General features: G+C 55.0%; 1 protein-coding gene across 2 annotated transcripts in view; it reads left to right on the top strand.

Moving 5' to 3' along the window:
- The window catches only part of CERK (ceramide kinase), a 36,196-nt gene extending 22,320 nt beyond the window's left edge, over positions 1-13,876 (top strand). For both annotated transcript variants that reach the window (XM_066358702.1, XM_066358703.1), the window contains exons 7-13: positions 3,419-3,493; positions 4,407-4,559; positions 6,856-6,961; positions 8,483-8,559; positions 9,499-9,704; positions 10,608-10,816; positions 13,019-13,876. In XM_066358702.1, coding sequence (XP_066214799.1) covers positions 3,419-3,493; positions 4,407-4,559; positions 6,856-6,961; positions 8,483-8,559; positions 9,499-9,704; positions 10,608-10,816; positions 13,019-13,091 — 899 coding nt within the window. In that variant the 3' untranslated portion in view covers positions 13,092-13,876. The remainder of the gene's footprint in view (positions 1-3,418; positions 3,494-4,406; positions 4,560-6,855; positions 6,962-8,482; positions 8,560-9,498; positions 9,705-10,607; positions 10,817-13,018) is intronic.
- The last annotated feature ends 1,156 nt before the right edge of the window (positions 13,877-15,032 follow it).

The following is a 15,032-nucleotide window of genomic DNA, read 5'->3' as shown; positions in this document are numbered from 1 at the left end:
TGTTGAGTGTCCTCACACAGATGTACTTAGGGACCAGAGCACACCATCTGGGACGTCTTCACTCTTTGTCTGCCCGGGACTGAGTCCCAGTCTGGATTCCGTGCTGGTGGGCGTGTGTCCTGGAGAGGGGGCCCGTAGGAGCCTTTGTGTTGTGTGCTTTGTGCCCGTGGCTCCGTGGAAGCTTTCCAGGAACAAAGCCAACATTAGGGAGGGTCTTTGTACCGTGGGTCAGCTCTCGGCATGTGAGACTAGTGAGGAAAGTTCAGTGTGCTTCCACCACGGGCCGTCACCGGGCTCCTGAGACACCCTGGCGGCCCCCATCTTCCGGCTGCAGACTCGTGACGCAGACAAGCACAGCAGCCACCCCCACAGGACTGCAGTAGCCTCCAGGCCCCGAGCTGAGTGGGAAGAGCCACACGTGCTGGCTTATCAGAAATACCCTATTTTGAACAGAAGGAAACTGTCCTGGGGTTCTGAACTGGACTGGCTCCACTCAGGAGCCACCTTTGTCGCTTCTGCTTCTGAAGGGCTGTGTCCTGCCCAGGATGAGGCAGAAAGGCAGCAGTGTGCCAGGCATTTCTTGCAAGAGCGCTGCTGCCTGCTCCGTCCTGGTTGACTCAGCTTTGGACAGGGGCATGCACATGCGGCCTGTGCCAGGACGGATGGCCATGCAGCTGACTCGGTCACGTGTGAGGGCAATGTTCTGGGCCACACGGGGACTGAGAGCACAGGAGACATGTCACTGGGTGCCACAAACCAGCGTGGCTAGTAATTCCAGGTCCTGAGTGGGAACAGCGCGGAATTAAGAAAATAGGCTTAGAAAAAGGATGGGCACGGGAGGTTTCTTTACAATGCAAGAGATAGCTTGCAAAAAGCAAAGCTCCATTCCCCAGCCTGCTTTATTTATAGGGCAAAGAGAGGCCATTAGCAAATCAAAGAGATCATTAAAACAAAGTCATATTTCCAAGTCGTCCCAAGAATTCTCCCAAGTGTAGAAAACTCCCACCATACACAACATCTTAACTTCACAAAACAAAGGGTAAAAAGAAACTTGCCTCCAAGTTTCTTTTAGTAGAGTGGAGGAGGGAGGTGCAGGGACAGGGCTGTGGCCCCAGAAAGGACTCTGAGCAGAAGTGAGCTGAGTCTTTCTGAGGGACATGCGGGACAGGACGAGTATAAACAATCCAGCACCATAGCAAAATAACCTTTAGCAACTTCACAAAACAAATGAGATGGGGAGTTGGGCAGACTGTCAGCTTACTGCCAGTTCCCCACATCTCTATCCCCCAAAAATCTAAACTGCAAAGACCCTGTTGACTTTTCAACAACTGGGCCTGGGGCGTCACGAGGCTTCTGAGGAGTGAACGCCAGAACCGAGGTGTGACGGCCGGATCAACCCGATCTCCTTGCCTCTAGAGCTGGCTCTTCCTCTTTGATCAAGTCTTCTCCAACTGATGTCTGGGAAAGTCATTGGGGAGTGGCGTTATATCCGAGAGGGACAAGGGAGAAATGGTGTTTTGGGGGAACAACCCACGATCAGGACATTGGAGTGGACTGGAAGCAGTGGTCTGTTCCCCGAGTGCCAGCAGACCGAGCTCTTTAAACTGAAAACACAAGGAATCTGCGCCCTGACCATCCCCAGAGCCCCGACCATTCATCTGTCCACTCAATCATCAAGCGTTCACTCAAGAGAGTTCTTCACGTCTCTGTGGGCCAGCTCCTGCTGTGTGACCCAGGAATGAACAACGCAGGGAAGACACGGAGCCTGGGTAGAGACACAGAATAAATAAGAAATGACAGGGCAGCACGGCGGAGCATGGGGAGCACACGGGTCCAGACAGGGTGCTCAGGGAGGCCTGGTATGATACTGACCTGGGGCCAGACAGGGGAGGATAGCACCCTATGTCTGGGGCAGGCAGTTTAGGCAGGATTGGCACGTGCAAAGGCCCTGAGGTAGGAGCAGGCTTGGCCGTGGGAGGTGCTGTGGCAGCTCAGGTGGTGTGAGTCATGTGAGTAAGAGGCAGAGTAGAGGTGGGAGGTGCAGGGACAGGGCCATGGCCCCAGAAAGGACTCTGAGCAGAAGTGAGCTGAGCAGATTACCTTCCTTAGAAATCTGATTTTTTTCAGCAAAATAATGCCTGGAACCTATTAGAAATTCAGTTTAGGCCCTGGCTGGGTGGCTTAGTGGTAGAGTGTTGGCCCGGCGTGTGGGTGTCCCAGGGTCGATTCCCAGTCAGGGCACACAGGAGAAGCAACTATCTGCTTTTCCAGTCCTCCCCCTACCCCTTTTCTCTCTCTCCATCTCTCTCTCTTCCCCTCCCACAGCCATGACTTGATTGGTTCAAGCAAGTTGGTCCTGGGCACTGAGGCTGGATGTCACTGGTGATGGGACTTGCAGGTTATTCCTAGCCCACGGCCTCTGCCCCAGAGAGGCCTTGCCTATTCACCCCAGGTCATCCCTGGCTGACTGTGGTCCACGGCAGTCCTGTGCAGTTGTAGACACTGTCACATGGTTGGTTCTTGGGAAATCTGGACCAGAGTTTCTAGCTGGTCCAGATTTAATAAGACGTTCAGCACGTCTTATTAAAATTCTGGTTCCTCAGCCCCATCTCAAACCTGTTAAGTCAGAACCTTGGAGCGTGGGGTTCAGGAATCTGCTGTAAACCAGTGCCTCCTGCTATAAACCTCTGCCCACTCAAGCTGAGAACAACAACCCGCATTCTGACCCAGTTAGAAGCAGGACAGGCCTAGGGAGGACCGGGAGTATCACGGCCACACCCTGAGGCCCAGGTGCACCTGGGTGCTCTGAGGTCTCCCCCACTTTACAGATGAGGATGCAGCAGGAGGAGGAGGTGTGTTCACCGTGCTGAGTGCGGTTCAGAGCCGGTCCAGCCGGACCCCGCACGGCTGTGCGCTGGCGCTGCTGCACCGTGACCTGGGCATGGGCCAGGACTCTGGCTCTCTCACCAGGCACAGGGAGGAGAAGCTGAGTGACGTGTCTGTGAGCTTGGACCTCCGTATGCTTCTCTGTGACCTTCACAAGCCGCCTGCACTTGTCATGCGCTTTCCAAATTGGAGACGCCGCTACTGCCCGTCTTTGCGGCCGCCAGGAGGGAACACCATGCAGGGTGCTGAGCTGTGTGCCCTGACAGCCACCCCGGCTGGTGTCACTCGGGGCGTCACTTTCGGGGACCATGTGAAGAGCCCATTGACATTGCTGCACACTCCAATTGCAGTGCTATTGTTGAATTCACCTCAATGTTTCCAGTATGCATTATGTAGATAAAGTGCATTTATTCCTTGTTTACTCTGTGCTGTGGAGGAAAAGGAAGGGCTCACTGCACCCTGGACTGGAAATGTACCCCAGTTTTCTAAAGTTACTATAATGCTTTTAAGGGCCTTCTCTTTCCCTTACTAGGGTCAACAGATTGTGTGTGTTACTCAACGGTTGGCACCAACGACCCAGAAACATCAGCTCTGCACATCATCGTGGGTAGGTCCCTGTCAGCCATCACAGACCCAGTGAGCAGCTGCAGGCACAAAGAGACTCATGACACTCACTGTCCTCAGTGTCCATGTGCTTTCCCTCCACCTGTCATCAAGTCCTGTCTTCCCGCCAGCAGAGGGACCCTTTGAAAACACAAAATCTGCTCAGAATCTTCCAGAGCCTTGGGCACCAGGCACCCTGTGACCTTGTGGATGCTCCTTGGTGTCCCCAGGCGTGGCCAGGCTGCCCCTATCCCAGACTGTCCCACACTTGTCTGGTGCCTTGCATTTCACCTTCTCTGCATTCACGGCGTGACCCCTTGCCACCCGCGCAGACGGCACACGGCCTTCCCAGGCCACAGTCCCTGCCTGCCTTCCACACTCTCTCCACGCCCTGTTTCCTCTGCTCCTCCTCCTCCCTCACGAGCGTCCCCAAGGCCAGGAAACTCCCTGGTTTACTGATCAGTGGACCAGAGACACGGGGGCTGCTGACACGTTCAGGTGTGTCACAGCACGTGCATGACAGGTGTGTGGCTGCCTCTCCCTCCCTGGTCCCCGAGGACAGTGCTGCTCACTGTCCCCCACAGCCACGGACATGCTGTGTCTGCAGAGATGCCATTTATGACTGTGTATTTTCAGATTCACATTTCCTTCATCGTCAAATCCACCCCCTTCCTATAGGTGACACTAACGAGCTTCACTGGCGTGTCCTCACTTGTCTCCACATAGCCGCTCTCCAAGCCTGTTTTGTAAATTTAAGTCAAGTGTTGTCATTTGACTCAAGAACTGGACACCCAGAGAACAGTCTCGTGGATGCCGTCTGGGTGGCTTGCATTTCAGTGAAGCCTCCTGCAGGGCAGACAGGGCACCCTGCACGGGCAGGAGGGAAGCGGCTTCCACCCCGTGGCTTCTCTCTGCAGGGGACTCACTGCCCGTGGACGTGTCCTCCGTGCATCACAATGGCGAGCTGCTGCGATACTCAGTGTCCCTGCTGGGCTACGGCTTCTATGGGGACATCATCAAGGACAGCGAGAAGAAGCGTTGGATGGGGCTCGCCAGATACGACTTCTCGGGTAAGTCTGAACAGCCTGCGGGAAACTAAGTGTGTTCACACCCCTCGGTGATCTCGTCTGCATGGCGCCCCGAGAGGAAGGTGCCCCCATAACGGAAACCGAGGACCGGCTCCCCTGTAGCTGCAGACCCCTGGCGTCCTGAGAGCTGCCCTCGGTCACAGGCCTGTCTCCCCATGTCTGACCACGGAGCCAGAGCCGCCGGAAACCGCAGTCGCTTCCAGGCTGCACAGAGGTGACAGTCTGCAGGGGAAAGGGTCGGGGAGGGCACAGAGGTCAGGGTCTGGCTCCCTTGTCACTCAGGTGAACACACTGACCTGGGGCACTGCCCTCTCCGGTGCTTCTGGGTAAATCTGTATGAAATTAAATTGAGTAGTTCCAAGTACTTAAATCGAAACCATTTTCTTGGGAGAAAACAAATAGCAACTTGGTGATTTTAACTCACTGAAAAGATCCACTTAACTTAAAACTACAGTGTGGCTTTAAAATTAAAACATGAAAAAAAATGCCCCATTAAAACTCTAATTAGGAAAAGAAATCATGAGGAAATTAGAAAAGCCCCCAAATTCCAGTGGCTGGAGGCGAGTGCCATCTTCCTGATGACCTGTTGTTGTACAGCGGGGGCTGTGCTCACGAGCCTGGGCAGCCCTCTGCAGGTGCCCCAGCAGGGGCGTGTTCCCGTCTCACTCCTCCGTCCCGTCCCCGTCCCCGTCTCCATCCCTGTCCCCATCCCCGTCTCCATCCCTGTCCCCATCCCCGTCTCCATCCCTGTCCCCGTCCCCGTCCCCGTCTCCTTCCCTTCCCCATCCCCGTCCCCGTCTCCATCCCCGTCCCCGTCCCGGTCCCCATCCCCGTCTCCATCCCTGTCCCCATCCCCGTCTCCATCCCTGTCCCCGTCCCCGTCCCCGTCCCCGTCTCCATCCCCGTCCCCATCCCCGTCCCCGTCCCCATCCCCGTCCCCGTGTCCCCATCCGCTGCGGGACCTGCAGCAGTGTGAGATGTTCTCCCGAAGGTGGGCTCCGGGTTTAGTTGTAGAGCAAATGCTCAGAGGCAGAGTGACGGAAAGAGGACGTGGCATTGTAGGTGCAGCAGGACATGCAGGTGGCCCCATCTAAGGACACAGAAATGGGGACATTGGACTCCAGAGGCCACCTGGAGCTCAAAGCTGGGGATAGAGCAGCCATACCCTCCTACCTTCACTTTCAGAAGGAACTGAGTTGCAAGTTGTCCCACTGTGGGGTGGGAGGGCAGCAGAGGACAATTGGAAGCTGTTTTTCCGGAGGACAGGGAGTGACTGGACATCGGCCAGGTGCCCGGCCATGTGCTGGGTGCTGTAGAGAACACCGGGCAAGTCCAGGTCTGATGGCAGACCCGTCGAGGCTGGGGGAGCTGTCAGTGGGCCGAGTATTGGTCACCCTGTAGTAACAACATGTGACAGGTAGGGCCTGGGCACCATGTTGAAGGAGGGTGACCTCAGTGTGGGGGGATATGGTGGCCTCCCCATCACATCAGATGTGACCACAACTGAAGCCAGCCCAGCATCTGACTCGCAGGACCCTGCGTGGACTCCGCTGTGGCCCTGAGGTCCATTCCCCTGTGTCTGACTTTCTCCAGACAGCTGGTCAGAGTCACGCCGTGCTCTCTGGGTGGGAACATGGAAGGCCCGGCCAGCTCAAGGTGGCTTTGCCCAGCCCGTGTGCTCTGAGCACAGGCAGTTTGCCAGAGGGGGCTTTTGGTGGCATTGCTGCCTCGGTGTTTGTCCTGAGTTCTGACAAGATGCCAAGTTGTCGTGATGAGCGTGGGGGCCAAGCCTGGGGGCTGCGGGGGGAACACTGACTCTCTTAGAGGAGCAGAGGGACCTGATGGGTCTGCCCTGAAATGTGTCTCAGAGTCATGCCAACATCGGGCCTTCAGGGTCCCCAGTGCCGCAGTGACTGTGGGTAGAATCCGTCAGAACGCACAGGCCACCCACACTGGTAAGACCATGAGGGGTCACTGGTGACGAAGGTAGCCCTCTTGCCTGTGTTGAAAGACACCCACTGTGGCAGCTTCCTTCCTTCTCGGTCACACTGGCCCTGCACCCACACGTGTTGTCCAGTGTGAGCAGGCAGACAGGACCTCAGTCCCCTGATGGTGGCCTGCGTGGCCCCTCCTGCGGGGGCTCTACGGTTAGAACGCCTTTTGAAGGGACGTGCTCTCACTAGGGTTTCTAAGCTGATGATCACACTGTTGTGACTGAGGGATGACCTTGTGGCTGATCACTCCCTGTCACTCCCTCCTTGTCACTCCCTGTCCTCAGGTTTGAAGACCTTTCTGTCGCATCACTGCTACGAAGGAACCGTGTCCTTCCTCCCTGCACAGCACACGGTGGGGTCTCCACGGGACGGGAAGCCCTGCCGGGCCGGGTGAGCACCTCACTGCCGTGTCTGTGGTGACTGCGGGGAGAGAGCGGGCCGCGGGGGTCTGCTCCTGGTGTGAAGTCACGCAGAGCAGCCCCCAGAGCACCTCACTGCCGTGTCTGTGGTGACTGCAGGGAGAGAGCAGGACGCGGGGGTCTGCTCCTGGTGTGAAGTCACGCAGAGCAGCCCCCAGATGTTCCCACCCAGGGAGCAAACGGGCGCAGAGGAGAGGGCCGACCCCTGAGAGGGAGATGAGGTTGGTGGCAGCCGAGAGCCTGTCCACTGAGCAGCCGTCGGTCTCTGGAGCACGTTCCCATGTGACTCAGAGCCACAGCTTCTGCACCCCCAGTATATCCAACAAGTGTGCTAGTTTAAAGCAGTTCCTGAAATAATCCTCAGATCAGTCATGTGGCCCAGGGGCCCGATGGAGACACAGAGCGTCTGTCCCTGCTCCGTGTGTGGTCTGAACACGTGGATCCTGCAACCAGATGTGTTTGTCCATCTGGTGTGTGGGCTTTGCTTGAAGTCATTCAGACATTTACCTCCTTCCCTCGGTCCTATCCGCCTTTGAGTGGAGAATTTCAGACCGTGAACTCAGCACAGTCAGAGGTAGACATTATTTGAATTGTGTCACTAAACTTAGTGAGCTGACTTTGCCAGCATAAGCGCTCATCCTGTTTGGTGGCATGAGTGCAGGGGTACCCGAGACGGCGAAGGTGTTCTAGACTAAGGAGTTAAGTTTCGAGTTACTCACTTGCTTGGAACTGGCTGGAACAAGTTACTGTGACGTCCTCTGACTGTGACGGTGACTTGGGCTCAGCGGAAACGCGCTGGTGGAATGGCGCTCTTAGTGTCCGGTTTTCCAGCCAGCACTATACCGAGTAAAGCCGAGATGGCCACGCCCAGGGGCCAGAACTGGGGCCTCGTGGGGTGTGCTTTGCCTTGATAGCGTTTATCAATATTAGAGAAGGACGTGCTGACATAAAATTTTTAAAAGTAAATCTAATTTTGAGAATTCAAATGGACACATAAAAGTTTTTTTTATTATTATTATATGAGAGGGGGGAGGCAGACAGATGCCTGCATGCACCCCAACCAGAATCTATCCAGAAAGCCCACTAGGGGGCAATGCTCTGCCCATCTGGAGCCACTGCTCCATTGCTTGGCAACCGAGCTATTTTGGCACCTGAGGCAAGGCTATGGAGCCATCCTCAGCTCCAGGGGCCAACTTGCTTGAACCATCCAAGCCATGGCTGTGGGAGGAGAAGAGGCAGGAGATGGGAAGGGGTGGAGGAGCAGATGGTTGCTTTTCCCGTGCACTCTGACCGGGAATTGAACCGAGGACATCCACACGCTAGGCTGATGCTCTACCACTGAGCCAACTGCCCATAAAAGTATTTTTAATGAAGCCTCTGAGGTTGAACTTTCTGTAACTTGAGAAGAGTTGAAATGCCCTTGTATGTGGCATGCACGTCCACCGCGCTGTTGGACGTCCGCAGTGAAGGGGTGTTCCTGTCTCTCTCTCAGGTGCTTTGTGTGCAGGCAGAGCAGGCAGCAGCTGGAGGAAGAGCAGAAGAGGTCGCTGTACGGCCTGGAGAGCACGGGTAACGTCTCCGGGGTAGAGAGGACTCTCTGTCCTATGTGTGCTTGAAGGTCAAGGGCTGGAGCCTGCTTGCCCTCTGCCCCACGCCCTCCTGCGCTCCTGCGTCCCTTCCCTTTAGCTTCAGCGGTGGCCCTCTGGGCCGGGTTCAAGAGAGGAGCAGAGGTTTGGATGCTGCGTCTGCTGTCCTCCTCTGTGTCACTGTCGTGGTGCCAGCCACGTGCTTCTGGCTTAGAACACTCAGGAAGCAGGTCAGCGGTCAGCAGTGTTGCTGTTGAGGGCTGTAGGGAACTTTCTGGGTTTTGCCAGCCCCTCGGGAAGGAATGGCGCAGCTGGTATCCACAGACAGAAGCTGCAATTTGAGTTTCATGTAATTTGCGTGTTTCATCAAGTATCACTCTTTAGATCTCTAAAAATGCGGTAGTTAGTAGTCTTTTTTTTTTTATTATTATTTATTCATTTTAGAGAGGAGAGAGAGAGAGAGAGAGAGAGAGAGAGAGAGACAGGGGGGAGGAACTGGAAGCATCAACTCCCATATGTGCCTTGACCAGGCAAGCCCAGGGTTTTGAACCGGCGACCTCAGCATTTCCAGGTCGACGCTTTATCCACTGCGCCACCACAAGTCAGGCAGTCAGTATTTTCTTAGCTCACGGGCCACACAGAATCAGAGGGCAGGCCAGAACAACTGAACAACAAATCGTTGTTCAGAAGTCCCCACGGGGGGACCAGTGTCAGCTTCCTGGGGCGAGAGCACAGCTCCCACGGTGGGTGTTCTTAGAGGGCACTAGTGTTTGCACTGAATGTGTGGCCAGAACGAAACCGGAGAAATGTCCAAACTGGAGGGAGGGAGGGAGCAGAGGACAGTCCCATCCCGCCTGCCCCAGGATGCCCTCCTGCCCGCTGGCCCTGCCTCTCACGTGCCTTCCCGGTGCTTCTGCTCCAGAGGAGGTGGAGGAGTGGAAGGTCATCTGCGGCAAGTTCCTGGCCATCAATGCCGTCAACATGTCCTGTGCTTGTCCCCGGTGCCCCAGTGGCCTGTCTCCGGCTGCCCACCTGGGAGATGGGTCTTCTGATCTGATCCTCGTCCGGAAGTGCTCCAGGTTCAACTTCCTGAGGTTCCTTGTCCGGCACACCAACCCATGCGACCAGGTGGGTGCGGGGCTCTCTCCTGAGGGGTGCGGTGCCGCGTCTCCTCGGTGTCCCCTCGGGAACCCGCCACTGAGCTCGTGGGAGGGAAGGACGGATTTGTTTGCGTCTCACCCTCTTTAAACTTTAGTCACAGTTACTCCTCATAAAATCTCATTTGTTTATTTTATTTTTATTTCTATTTTCCAAATCTTTATGGGTGTTTTAGTCAAGTGGCTGGCAATCTAAGAAGATGGGGGTTGTGTACCCAAACTTGTAAAATCTCACTTAAAAACATTAACTCTTTGAGCACAGCAAGTAGGAGATGTGAATGTTGATGCCGTCCTGTTTCTCCCTCCCTGTTTAAACAGAGTAACTGTGTGGCCCTTGCAGGTCACTTACAATCAACCTTTTAAGTGCCCAGAGCTGAGCCTGGGAACACCCTCCTGCAACCCTGCCCTGGTCACCAGTGTCCTTGCAGTTAGGGCAGATAGACCCCCAATCTGACCATGTGCAGAGAACTATGGGGGAGGGTCAGTCTCTGATTTTAGTGAAATTTGCTTTTTTTTTTAATTTGTAGCATTAAAAATACTACAGGTTTTTTTTGTTTGTTTTTTGTTTGTTTGTTTTTTTGTGGCTCTTTAAAAGTTCTTGTGGATAAAAAATAAAGAATTTTCTAAGTCACTGCTAAGGAACTCCCAGAATTCTTCATAAGGTTGTCATGACAGGCAATGTGGTTTTCCAGAGTTTTTCAGAGTGTTTTGCCAGGTGCCTGGCAGGCAGGTCCCAGACTTCCAGCTCTGTCCAGTGAGCTGGCCGCGTCCTCGAGGGGGCCGCACACACGGGCAGGGATGTGCTGGAGCTGGTGCAGGCCGACCCCGCCCTCCCCACAGTGACGTTGGGAACACCTTTCCCCTCTCTCTCCAGTTCGACTTCACTTTTGTGGAAGTTTATCGCATTAAGAGGTTCCAGTTTGTGTCGAAGCACCTGGAGGACGAGGACGGCGACCCCGGTGAGCAGGGGAAGAAGGGGCTCGGCCCGATCTGCAGTCACCACTCCTCCTGCTGCTGCGCCGTCTCCGGCAGTTCCTGGAACTGTGACGGGGAGGTTCTCAACAGTCCTGCCATTGAGGTCAGGTGGGTGTGAGCGGCCGGAGAGCGCCCGCAGGTGCTCTCAGGGACCGTGAGCTCAGCGTCCTGCCACTCGGAACCGCAGCTGGGAGAGCGCATTGCCAAGGCGCTGTGTTTCCACGTGTCACACACCCAGTGGGTGCCGTTCTCTTCATTTCAGGAACATGTGGATGTTGACCGCTGTTGCAGGGTCTGAAGTTCTCTCCCCCACAGCCCGTGGCCAATGCTGGCTGTGGCCTCTTTCCCTGGCATGCTCTTTTCCTCATTCTGCAAACAGCCTTCACGGCACTGAGTCCTGAGTTCACAGCACCCACCAGGAGGTGCTCCGGCCTCCAGCTGCCCAGCTGGCTGCCTTGGGTCATCCTGGTGGTGCCCAGGCTCTCAGCCTTGCGGTGAGGGGCTCCTCCAGATGGTGGAAGGTGGGACATGGGGCCTCCTCAACCTCTTGGGGCCATCGTATTTGGTATTAGAATTCTGTAATTCTGTCTCATAGGTCATACGTGTATATGTGATGTGTGCCACATAACCAGATGAAATGTGAATGCAAAGAAGGTGTTTTTCCCATGGAAAGACACAATATAAGGAGCTTTTTTTCCTCCCTTAAAAGGCTATTAAGGCCCTGGCCGGTTGGCTCAGTGGTAGAGCATCGGCCTGGCGTGCAGAAGTCCTGGGTTCGATTCCCAGCCAGGGCACACAGGAGAAGCGCCTATCTGCTTCTCCACCCCTCCCCCTCTCCTTCCTCTCTGTCTCTCTCTTCCCCTCCTGCAGCCGAGGCTCCATTGGAGCAAAGATGGCCCGGGCACTGGGGATGGCTCCTTGGCCTCTGCCCCAGGTGCTAGAGTGGCTCTGGTCGCGACAGAGCGACGCCCCGGAGGGGCAGAGCATCGCCCCCTGGTGGGCAGAGCGTTGCCCCTGGTGGGCATGCCGGGTGGATCCCGGTTGGGCGCATGCGGGGGTCTGTCTGACTGTCTCTCCCCGTTTCCAGCTTCAGAAAAATTAAAAAAAAAAAAAGGCTATTAAATTAGGTGTGGGTGTAAAAGTCACACAAGATGGGGGAGGACTGGGGCTGTTTGCAAAGGTCTTTGAGACCTCAGTCTGCTCTAAGGGAACCAAACTGGACCTTTGTTGACGATACCAGTGCAGATCACATGAGATGGGTGCTGAGTGTGTTGGCACGCACACGCCTGCTGTGTGGAGGACAGCAGGGTGATGGGTGTGCCCCCGCATGATGTTTAAGGGAGCGCATATGGCCTCTTTGTGATTCACCACTTTATATGACTTTTCAGCCATCGAGCTGCTAGATCCTGGTGCAGCCTGGACCATCATCCAGATCAGCTGCCAGACAGGGGTGGGCTCTTCAGTCTTCCCCAGTCCCATCCAAGCACCCCCGTCTGTGGTCAGGACATGCCTGATGTGGCAGTGACTGCCCAGCTCACATCTGCCGCTGAGCAGTGGCCACAGGGCTGCAGGACACCCCACCAAGCTGGTCAGCCGTGTAGAGGCATCTTCTGTAGACTCATCCTCCAAGTTAAAGAGATGGAATTTTTGTAAATGCTAGCTTACTAATTTACTAGAGAACCAAGAGAGTTTGAAAATTAGGAAAGGCATTCCTTTGTGAAATGTAGAATCCAGTTAACGGAGGACCGGGTATTTTGTGATAAATGTTACTAAGCCCTGAACAGCAGTCACTCAGCAAAGTGGTTTATTACTGAACGTCTCTGGGGAGGCTATGATGCCGTTCATGAACTGGGCGGTGTCCTGCCAGCGGGGACCCTCTGGCTCACGTCCTGGAGCCTGTTGTGGGAGTCGGGAGTGTCCAGGGGGCCTTCGCCCGCTCCTCAGACCTGAACTCCACCAGCTGGGTGACCGCGTTGCCTGGCCCTCCCTCACATGCACGGGGTCCAGTGAGCTGACGAGACCCAGGAAGGGGGACAGTGATTCCTGCAGTCACTCTGCTGATGAGGGGAGTGCTGGAATTAGAATCCAGTCTTCTGATCGCTGATGTCCCCATGGCCGACAGCTGCCCTTTGTTACAAAGCAGGTCTCCTGGGAATGTAACTAAATCACCATGTACCCTGACCCATCATTATGGGGCTAGACCCAAAGTCAACCATGCTGCGGCCCACTGTCTGGGTTGACTGTGGCCCCACCTTTGGGGCCAGGAGTCGGGATACGGGTTTCAGGATGGCCTTTTGTCCATCCCTGCAGGGTCCACTGCCAGCTGGTCCGGCTCTTCGCACGAGGCATCGAGGAGAACCTCAAACAGGAACCACGCAGCTGAGATACCAACTCCCATCGCCCGCCTTCTTGCCGTGCTCGGAAGTTACAGACCAATTACGTGGATACATACATTCAAATTTAGAAATTTATTTTTGATAGCTGAATCTTGATTTTAGGAAAAAAGTACCTTTTGTCAACAATTCTTTGAGCGCAACGGGCATCTTCAGCTCTACGTGAAGCTCTGGGTTGCGTTTCACGTAACTCACCCTCAGCAAACAGTAACTGCTGATTAGGGGCGCCGGCTTCTTAGATTTCAGCAACGTGGACAGCGCCCATTTTAAAATGGCCAACTAGTGGCTCTATCACAATAATTTTAGGGACAGTATAATAGAAGCGCCCTCCATCAAAGCTGCACCATCCAGACACAAGGTATCTGCCGGTCACTCCAATCCGCTTTGCAAGACTTAACCTGTAGTTGCGCGTGGTCAAGTTTTGGAAGGTAGTGGGAGTGCTCTGCCCTCGATGACTCACCCAAGCTCCCGATTAGGGCATGATTCCTGGGCCCTTTCTGCCGTGCACCTGCAGCACAACTGAGCCCCGCTTCAGGCAGCGCCTGCCCCCGTGGACCACTTTAGTGGGGCAGCCACGACAAGTAGCAACGCTTTATCTTGACGACCTCAGCTTGCATCCATCGTCGTCGTAGGTTCCCGAGACAATCCGGCCAGCAGCTGGGGCCACATTAGAGCACTGGCTGGCAGGGGCTGTACTGCTGAAGGTTAGAACACCCATGCTTTGTAGCTACAGAGTGGACAGGTTGCACGAGCGGAGGGAGGCAGCGTGCAGTAGGTGAGAAAGTCACTCTGTGGATTCTTTGTTAACTTCAGACCCTACCCTGGGGTTGGGGAGGGGTCCCACGTTCCAGGGGTTTATTTGGTGCACACAGTCCAGATTTTTTTTATTTTCTCATTTATTTCTACATATTTATTCAGTTTTGTCCTTTAAAAACAAGAAGAGCAGTTGGGTGTCTTCATTGTTAGCTCTAACTTGCTGCAGGCCGCCGCCCGATGGACTCCCCGAGTATCCCCGCGCCCGGGTCTTGTCTGTGCTGTGGCCTTGTGCTTTGCACTCGGCTTACGGACAGCAAAGATTCGTGTAAACCAGCTCTGTTTCAAGGACAGGGACGGTGAGCTTGAGCTTCGGTTTGCGCCAGAGGGGACGCTGGACAGTCACCGGACGCAGGAATAGGTTCAGCCAATTATGTTAGCATGTGACAGACCTCATATCTCGTGTATGTTTAGAATTCACTTGTAGTGACTTGTATTTTGAAGTTTACGTGAAATTTCCTTGTTTCATCATTTCATTTCCCCCACTCCCTCCCAGGTCAGACAAAAGAGCGGCTCTAACAGTGTTTTTTGTTTGTTTTTAGACAGACCACGTTATTAAGGTAACTGTGCCAGCTCAAGTGGTTTAACGATTGGTGGGTGGAGGAAATCTGGTTAAAGAAGTAAATATACCCTGGCTGTTTCTGTTCTTACTGTTTGCTCCTCGGTTGGGAAGGAAACAAAGATGCGAGACTGGCAGCTCTGTGCGGGGCAGCTGGCACACCTGCGGGGCACGGTGCACCCCAACAAAGCTTCAGAGGGTCTCCCCAGCAGGACCCCCAGCCAGGCCTCCACACCTCCTGACCGACCGCCCAGTGGAATCCTGCCACTCACAAGGTCTCCCAAGCAGGACCCCCAGCCAGGCCTCCACGCCTCCTGACCGACCGCCCAGTGGAATCCTGCCACTCACAAGGTCTCCCAGCAGGACCCCCAGCCAGGCCTCCACACCTCCTGACCGACCGCCCAGTGGAATCCTGCCACTCACAAGGTCTCCCAGCAGGACCCCCAGCCAGGCCTCCACACCTCCTGACCGACCGCCCAGTGGAATCCTGCCACTCACAAGGTCTCCCAAGCAGTCTTCCGTCTGCGGCCCCTGGGAAATGTTTCCAGTACCCTGGTCT

This window comes from Saccopteryx leptura, chromosome 1, assembly GCF_036850995.1.
Source record: "Saccopteryx leptura isolate mSacLep1 chromosome 1, mSacLep1_pri_phased_curated, whole genome shotgun sequence".
Taxonomy (NCBI): domain Eukaryota; kingdom Metazoa; phylum Chordata; class Mammalia; order Chiroptera; family Emballonuridae; genus Saccopteryx; species Saccopteryx leptura.
The sequence above is the reverse complement of the archived record's forward strand: the minus strand, read 5'-3'. Positions and strand labels throughout refer to the sequence as shown.